Raw genomic sequence first — 9,749 nt, 5'->3', positions numbered from 1 at the left:
CCGAGACGGCAGGCGCCGGAGGGTGGGGGTTTCCGATAGGCGGCTGGTCTTCCAAAACTGCACAAATAAATGTCTTCTTCCCGAAAATTCCTACCCCGCCCTGAAAGTAATTCTTCCCTCCCCAGTAGTATAACTACCTTCCCCCCACACCACAGTGGTGTGTCTCGTGGCTAGGACGTTAAAGTTACACTTCGCTCTCTCTGGTCCCCCATCCCCACCCGAAACCTAGATCCTGGACGGTTAATCGCCTCCGTTCCCAGGCCGACTTGTCCAGGCACCGCCTTCTTCTGCGGTCCCACCTATCAGCCCCTCAGACAAAGCACCAGATCCCGCCCCCTTCCATTCACACCTGCACTCTCTGTAGGGGGATCTGACACCTGGGCCGCAAAGGCGGCGTGTTTACTCCCAAGGAATATGCACTCTAGAGACAGAGAAGGACCAAATACATAGATAACATAAGATGGTACAGGCAACTGAACTCACTTAACATAGTCCACCCGGGGATTCAGGGAGACCTTTCTGATGCCTGAGTTTTAAAGGAACGTAGCCTTTACCCAGGTGGAGAAGGGTGGGATTCCCAGGTGAGAATGGTAAATCAGTATAAGCAAAGGCACTGAGGGATGAAACAATGTGGAATCGGTCAGACCCGCAAGAATGAAGGCCAGTTCAGAGTTACCAAGGAACACAGCAGTAGAGGTGGAGTGGAGCCGGGTTATAGAGAAGGGCTTAGGAAACCATGGTAAGAAGCTTTAATTACGTACTTTCTGTAGGCAATAGGGAACCACTGAAAGCTTTTAGGTTGAGGTTTGTCGTTTTATTTGTGTTTTAGGTAAATTACTCTGGTTTGCAAAACAAAGGATGCAGCTGGAATAGCACAGTGGAGGTTAAGGCCACGAGAGTAGGATTGATAAAGTAAAATCAGCTGCACTAATAATCAGACTGTGAGGGGCATATACAAGGCCAGAGACACGACCAAGTGAAAAATGCTTCTCTTGAGGACATACTGCAGCGGCAAAATGATTAACAACCCCCATTTTTCTAGTGATTGGATAACTTCCTTGGCCTACCTTTGTTGCTCTCTCCTCCAAATCAAAATCACTGAGCAATCCAATTACTAAACAGCCCCTGCTTCTCCTAGTCTCTCCTTAGACTCATTCAGCAGACACCCAAAGCCCAAACTGCATAAAGCCTTGCCCTGCTCCCTCTTACAGACACGCTTGGACTAACACACCTCCAAGCTGACCTTGTCCAGCTCAGTGCATCAGTAATTAGGGTCCTAGGCTTGGGAGTTGGATAGGGTGGGAAACTCAAGCCTTGGCTCTCTGACCTTGAGTAAACTCTTTACTGTCTAGTCCTTGTTTTTTTCATCTGTAAAAACCAAGGTAGTGATAATAGTTCCCAAATACATGCTGTGTGTTGGTATAGTGCCTGGCAATGGTGTCTCTGACACATTCGGTGTTACATCATCAGCATCCACGTGAAAACTCCCCTATCCTCTCGAGATTGTTGTCCTGTGTATGCTCCTTGCTCAAGTATTTCACCTTTTATAACACATCTCATACTATATTCTACTTTGAGGCCTTCACAAAGCTGCTTCTTGCACTAAACCTTAAACTCCTTGAAGGTGGAGACTTAGCGATTATAGCCCCTAACTGGAGAATGCCCTGACTGGCAAAAAAATGTAGCTGTACAAATTGGCAATTTTGCTGGTTCCGGCGACCAGGATTTATGCTGCCATTCTGAAAGCGTAACATGAGTTAGACCAGACTTTCATGTGAGAGCAAATGAGAATGTCTTCTATGAAGATGCTCCTAATTAAAAAAGGATACAGCTTTAGATTTTATTTAAAATTTAATGTTTATTTATTTTTGAAAGAGAGAGAGAGCAGAGCAAGGGAGAGGCAGAGAGAGAAGGAGACACAGAACCAGAAGCAGGCTCCAGGCTCTGAGCTGTCAGCACAGAGCCCATCGTGGGGTTCGAACTCGTGAACTGCAAGATTATGACCTGAGCCGAAGTTGAACATCTAACCGACTGAGCCAGCCAGGTGCCCCTAGATTTTATTTTATTATGATTTACAAATGAACGTAAATCTCCCTTTGTAGGAGTTAGACTTTTATCCTCAACAATTAACCACTGAATAAATGTTCATGAACAAGCCTGAATATAGTTACCCAAATTTGAATTCAATAAATCACAAAATAAAAATAAGGTATGTAAAAACCTAATGCAAAGCTACATTCTACTATAATATCCTGATAAATAGAACAAAGCTATCTTTAGTCTACAACATAACATAGATTTGTCTTGGTTCCTGACATGCAACATCTACTTATTCTCAGGTATGTTCATTTCAGTTTATTCCCTCTCTGTGGGAAAATGCCTAAGTTTTAATGTTACATCATCAGTAGAAAATAGATGATTATCTTCAAGAAGTCAAAGAAAGGTTTTTTTTACTTGTGTAGATGCTACAATAATGTTATTAGTACATATGAATCTTAGTTATTGTAAGAGGACCAAAGAATGATTTATAACTGTATCTCACACTTATTGTAAACATCAAGAGAGAGCAAGAAAAAGAAATGTCTACTCTCTGAAAGCCAGGATGGTAGTCTTTCAATTAATTTGGTTTTTCCTTGCTCTAGTAGGACTTTGGTACGAGGATTCACTGAATAGTCAATGCAAAAATTCTCAGGAAAGAACATTTCATTTCTCACCTACTTTTAATTTCAGGATCAGTCACCAGATTTAGTCAGGGACATACAATGGGATCTCAATCCTCTCTGACCGGCATTGCTATACCAAGGGCTTTATATATTTTCCAGATTACAGTTATTACCTAAGACAGGAAAATAAAATATTTAATGTGTATCAACATGAAAAGCACATGCAAACCTACATTTGTACAACTGATCAAAAGAGGGGCGAACTATGCAGTGATAGTGCTTATTACTCGATTCTTTCCTCTGGTGACAAGTTCTAAGCGAAAGACTGCGGGCGGCTTGGGAAAATGTGGCAGAGTCCCTGTCGCCGCCCAGAACCCAAACCAAAGTACCAGTTCTGAAGAGTGGTGGAACTCAAAAAGCAAGAAGCAAAATGTACACAGGGATGGCAAGGGTCTTAGTCCCTTTGGGTTGTTTATTCCTCGCAGTTCTAGAGGCTAGAAGGCCAAGATGAAGGTGCGGGCAGATTCAGTGTCTGGTGAGAACTTCCTTCACTGGCTCATTGATGGCCGTCTTCTTGCTTTATCCTCACTCCGCAGAGGGGTGAGGGAGCCCTCTGGGGTCTCTTCTAGAGGGCACTAATCCTATCAATGATGGCTCCATCTTCTTGACTTAATCACCTTCCAAAGGCCCTACCTCCTAATACCATCACACTGGGGGGCTGGGTGTCAACCTATGAATTTGGTAGGGAGGGTCAGAGACATTCAGTTCCTAACAAGGATGCCTCACTATCTCTATGTAAAGAAGCCAGTATTGTTTACATGTACTCATTGTATAGTAAAATTGGACCCTATTTGCTTAAAAAAAGTGATACCCATTTTTGATAAGTAAAATTTTATGAGAAAGAATTTAACCAAGAAGGTTGAAATAAAAAGACAATAAAATGTGAAGTTAGAATAGGTATGAATTCAGTAACTCATGTTGGTTCTTCTAGTAACACAGAAAAATACCTAAAATGATTACAACACTGTAATTTTACTAGCACACCAAAAGAAACGGGTCCCCCAGTGAGCTAGGGAAAGGCACCATCCTAAACTTTTTTGAGGTAGAAGCCTGCTTTCAGAATAGGCAACCTCACCCTAATCCATGTAGCCCAGGAGAGGGGGAAGGGTTGGCAGTCTCTGCTGGTGATGTCAGTGCATCGTGCTTTTCTGATAAATCCATTACGAGTCTTCCAGTCACTTTCTGATCTACATGGTAGAGGATGTCTAATTTTACAGACATCTTACATATTAAAAAAGAAAACTAATAGGAAGAAAACACCATCCGACAAATGTTAATATTGTAAAGAAAGGGTTTTATTGTAGTATTTAATGAAGATAAGCAGCAATGTTAATACAAACTTCTTTCTCAAGCCCATATTCCCCCTTCTGTTTAGGAAGGTATGAGTAAAACACTTTGGGGGGCACAAAGGACACAAATTGTCTCATTAGGATGTATCAGTAGGCCCAGAATGTGCAACGCCCCTTTGGAGGTCACCTGACTAAGCACGGAGAAAAAAGCACACCTGCCCAAGGCAGTTTCCATATAACCTCTGCAGGCACGGTGACCAAGAATTGATCATGCAAAGCAGGACACGGTTGAGAGTGAGAGGGGGCTGTTAATAATCACACCAAAACGCCAGGTGCAGGTGAATCAGGGGTGCCAAGCTGGGATACACCCACTAAAGGCATCCTTCGTAGCTCTAAGACAAGGCCAAGTCAGGTATTGGTGCACGGGTTCTCACTCCAATTTGGAAGACTCACTGCAATAGAATTTTCCACAAAGACATCGCCAGAGGCCTAGGAGGGAAGCCCCTTGTCCTCTGGAAAATGCCTACCGTGTGTGTTTACCCTTTTAAAGATTAACAATGGCTTGAACAGATCGATTAGATAAAGTTGCCATAAACTTTTCCCCTCACATTTATCTTTTTAAGAATTTTATTCATTTTCTTCCCAGAGAAGGCATATACTCTAGAAGCAAATGCCTTTACCCCCCTCTTTAAAAAATTATTTATTTATTTATTTATTTATTTATTTATTTATCTATCTATCTGTCTATTTATTTATTTTTGAGAGAGAGAGAGTGCAACTGTGGGATGGGCAGAGAGGGAGAGAGAGAATCTTAAGTAGGCTCCACACTCAGTGCAGAGCCCGATGCGGGGCGTAATCTCACGAACCGTGAGATCATCATGACCTGAGCTGAAACCAAGAGTCTGATGCTTAATGGAATGGGCCACCCGGGAGCAGCTTCTCCCTTTTTTATGAGCAGGTATCCCCCCGGAAACTTACATATACAACTCCAACCCTTTTTTTTTTTCCTACTAAATGTATTGTTTATTTTTAATTCTGGTAAAATACACATAAAATTTACCATCTTGACTTTTTTCAGTATATCGCTCAGTAGTGTCAAGTCTACTCATCCAACCCTACGTTGCAGGTCAGATGACTAGCATAGTAATGAAAGAAATACCACTAGTAACTGCAATATTGAGTTTGAACACAGGCTTATAGGCAACGAGAAACATTCCAAGATATTTACAAGTAAAGGCAACAATGGCACAGATTCCCCAAAATACGTAGAATTCTCTAGGTTTTAGCCCGTCAATCTTCTCTCTAGAGGTCATTTAAACCATTACATTCGTGTTGAGATTTGTGTTGAGTGCCTGCCTTGCACAGAACCTCAACTAAAAAAATAAAGTTCAGGCAGTTTTTAAGGAAAGACAAGATAGTTCCGTCATTGTGGAAAATATTATATTCTATGAAACAGTGTACAAACAATGCAAATAACACTATAAACTACAGACCGTTATATTATTAGTCTTTTGAAAGAGATTTCTGTAAATAAAGCATGAAAGAATTTTAAATTCCAGGAACTTCAAGCATTTTCTTTAAAATTACCTGTATATGCTTTCTATACAGTCAGGTCTTGAAGTTAAAGATTTGATCTTCAGAAGTGCACAAGGATTCCTGGTTATAAGTAAATTGTTTTCTTAGAGCTACAAAATATTTTTTTCTAGATCATAAACTGATAGTAAGTCAGTAAGCATATCATGTACAAGGGATAACGACAAAAGATCAGGCAAATATACTCGTTGAGAAGGCCTTATAAAAGAATATACATTCAGATTTTGAAATGAAATATCCCTAAAACCATGGCCAATGTTCAGCTAGCCGGAAGTACCAGTCTGGGCCCTGGAGCCCTTTCTGAAAGGCCTGCATTCTGCGCCTTACCCGTGTTAAATATTTTGATTACCATCCGTACTTATAACTCTACAGAGTTACTAACTAATAAACATAAGAGGACATCTCAGATATCAGACATAACAAAACATTACAATTACCAACAGGTTGCTGTAGGACAAAGTTGTGTCTCTTACTGCTACGTCAGTGTTAAACATCATTAATGATAAAAGTTAAGAACTTATTTACCAAAGAGCTTTCCTCAAAGACTGAAGGAGCATGGCCACACCAAGAAATGTGCATCTACAATTATTATCAAATGCGGGTATTTAGAATAGTCCCGTTAGCAATCTCTAAAAAGCTATTCATTAAAGCAAAGTACTAGTTAGATATGAGCATCTTAGGGAGTCGTTTGGTGAGTTGAAGGCTGGGGTTTCGCCTGTATATTCAGTACATAATCATGACGGAAGGAAGAGCGGACAGTGCGATTCATTAGGGGCTGAAGGGGGCGGAAATTGTCCACCATTCTTTTCTCTTTCTCCCCCTCTGAAGTGAAAAGCAGGGTCCGAAACTGCTCAAGCTAGAAATAGAAGTAAGAAGTGTAAATGATTTCAGTGGAGTAAGAGTTTAACTTCATGAATAAATTACTTTCATTTTTAACAATTCTGAAACATTCTTCTAAAACTAGATACAGAACAACTTATTTCTGGTTAGGAATGCCTTCACCGCTAAGCAGGGAATGAAATGTATGAGGAGGGGAGTAACAGGAGCTGGCGAAGTGGGTGGGGTACTTGGGATCCAAAGGTTCGGGGTCAAGGGCCCTGTCACCCCCGCCCCCCGCATGTGGATGTCTTAACAGGCAGTGGGATGCGCCCCACCAGCACTGTCCAATAGAACTTTCTGTAATGATGGAAATGTCTTCTGCATGATTCATTATAGTAGCCACTAGCCACATATGACTCCTGAATGCTTGAAATGTGGCCAGTGCAACTAAGGAACTGAATTATTTACTTACCTACTTACTGATTTGTTGAAAAGTGTATTTATTTAGTTTTTAGGAATCTCTACACCCAAGGTGGGGCTCAAACTCACAATCCCAAGATCAACAGTCTGCTGTAATGACTGAGCCAGCCAGGTGCCTTGGAACTGAATTTTTATTTTAATTTTTGGTAGAATGTGTTTATATTTCAGTGGAAAGGGCCACGCGCAGCTAGTTGCTCATGGATTAGACAATGCAGCTCAGTACAAACAGGAGCAGCCCCAACAGCGGCTTGGTGCCATTCGCTCTCCCTGCCCCCCGGCTTTCTGAGCATCCTCACTATGGAACACTTGACTTCAAGCATGTGAAATGTGTATGGATCACAGACTGCAGGCCAAGTAGAGCGGCAGAGGCAGGGTTGTGACCAGGGGCGAGTGGCAAACAAGTTATGCATATACGCTCAGAAATTAAGAATGTGTCCAAGTACTTAAGATTTATTTTTACTCAGCTAAATATAAAAGATCAGAAATCGCTCAAGTATAGTAAGTTACATTACATCAATAAAATGGACTAGTACCTAGCCACTAAAAGTGACTCTGAAGATGACGTTTGTGGATAAAATGTTTCACAGATCACTGAGTGAAAAGAGGAACAAAATGGCATGTACACAGTGATTCCATTTGGTTAAGAAAATTATGTGTACTTATGTAGATAAAAGACCAAAATGACTTATGTGTGTCTGTACAGATAAACAACCAGGAAGATTTACCCACAATGACTAACACTGATTACAGGTGATTAAGACTACAGAGCACAGCTAACGTTTTTTTCTTAGTGAATTTTCTGTGTAGAGATTTCATTTGAAAACTCCTCACATGAGCCACTGACTCTGTGATTTATTTATTTTCCTGATTTATTTTTCAGTGTTAGGTCGATTTTTAATATTTATTTATTTTTGAGAAAGACACAGAGAGAAAGACACAGAGAGAGAGAGAAAAAGAGAGAGAGAGAGAGAAAGAGAGAACAAGCGTGGGAGAGGGACAGAGAGAGAGAGGGAGACACAGAATCGGAAGCAGGCTCCAGGCTCTGTGCTGACAGCACAGAGCCCTATATGGAACTCGAACCCACGAACTGCGAGATTGTGACCTGAGCTGAAATTGGACACTGAACTGACCAAGCCAGCCAGGTGCCCCTGTGTTAGGTCAATTTTTAAATACGAAGGATAAACGCAGACTAAACATATAGGTCACCAAGCCCAGGCTTATGAACAGGTAAGCTCTGTGTTTTGTCATTTGTTTTTGGTGGCTTTTATCACATAGATTTAAAAAAATTATGTGGTCTAATTTATTAGTTGCTTTCTTTAGGACTTCTGGTTTTGATGCAGTGTTAGAAAAGCTTGCTCCATGTGGAGGTTTAAAAAGATTTTCCTATGCTTGTCCTAGCAATTTTATGGCAGTATTTTATAACATTTAATATATGTGGAATATATTCTTGTGTAAAGTATGAATCTAATTTTTCTCCCCAAAAAGGCCTGCCTGGTTGTCCCCACGTTAGCATTTACTGAAGAATCTCATCTTTTCCTCTAGTTAAGATGAGATGTACCTTTATCACAAACTAAATTCTCATATGTGCTTGGACATATTTCTGAACTTAAAGCTTTCTTCCCTCCAGTGATCTCTTTATTTGTGTGCCGGTACCACACTATTTAATTATTATGATCTTATAACTTTGTAGATCTAATCATCTCTCATTTTCACTTTCAGAATTTTCCCTGGCTACTATTTATGCTTGTACATTTCGCCACATGATTTTAGAAGGAGCACATCTATCTAAAAATCCAACTGCCACAGTCAGAGGACCACATCAGGTCTATGGAGAATAAGCAAGTAATGGATAATAACAAGTCAGGGAGAATTCTGATTCAATAACATGGTATAAATTTTATGAATTCTTGTTTTGTGTCCTTCAGGGATATTTTAAGGTTACTTGTCAAATTTTCTTCTTAAGCTTATTCCAAGGCATTTTATACTTTTGTTTCCCTTATAATAGTATTCATTCTTCCATTATAACTTTATATCACTACATCCTTTAACTGATGGTGATTTATATATTGTGATACATAGATTTATATGTGCTTTAAGTGTACTGATTTCTAGGGGCACCTAGATGGCACAGTTGGTTAAACATCCAACTCTTGGTCTTGGCTCAGGTCATGATCTCATGGTTCGTGAGCTTGAGCCTCACATCAGGCATCTTTGCTGAGGGTGGGGAGCCCTGCTTGGAACTCTGTCTCTCCTTCTCTCTGCTCCTACCCAGCTTATGTGTGTGTGCTCTCTCTCTCTCAAATAAATAAAAAAAAACTTTAAAAAAGTATTGATTTCTATAAATTAATGTTATAATCCACTCATTACTGAACTACCTTATTTTTGAAGTAGTTTTTATGGTTTCTCTAATTTATTTTTTCTTTTCTGGTCTAATTGTACTGGCTACTTCCAGAACATAAAACAAAATTGTGTATGGTAACAATTCTTTCCACATTAAACATACTATTTACTTTGGAACTGAGATCAATCTCTTTTAATCTAGTTAGGGAAATCTCCATTTGTTTCTATTTTATTTAAAAATTTAAAAAACTGAATAGTAAATTTTGCTAATGCCTTTTAACAGTAGGATTTTTCCATTTAGATTCACTGATGTGATGAAGTATGTTAATATCATTGCTAATAACGAACCGTCCTTGCTTTACTGTAATAGATACTACTTGGTCGAAATGCACATATTCTAATGTACTGCTAGCTTCTGTTGCTTATATATTATTTTTGCTTTCTTTAAAACATATTCTTCAGAGATAACAATCTTCAGTTTATTTTTATTTTTTGTTTAATATTT

At 39.9% G+C, this 9,749-nt stretch overlaps 1 protein-coding gene across 1 annotated transcript in view; it reads right to left on the bottom strand.

The window, feature by feature from the left end:
- Positions 1 to 4,856: 4,856 nt before the first annotated feature.
- Positions 4,857 to 9,749, bottom strand: part of CA5B (carbonic anhydrase 5B) — a 96,700-nt gene continuing 91,807 nt past the window's right edge. The window contains 1 exon segment of the mRNA XM_029929615.1: positions 4,857 to 6,461. Coding sequence (XP_029785475.1) covers positions 6,282 to 6,461 — 180 coding nt within the window. The 3' untranslated portion in view covers positions 4,857 to 6,281.

This window comes from Suricata suricatta, chromosome X (assembly GCF_006229205.1).
Source record: "Suricata suricatta isolate VVHF042 chromosome X, meerkat_22Aug2017_6uvM2_HiC, whole genome shotgun sequence".
Classification (NCBI taxonomy): domain Eukaryota; kingdom Metazoa; phylum Chordata; class Mammalia; order Carnivora; family Herpestidae; genus Suricata; species Suricata suricatta.
Note: the sequence above shows the minus strand (reverse complement) of the source record. Positions and strands in the feature narration are given on the sequence as shown.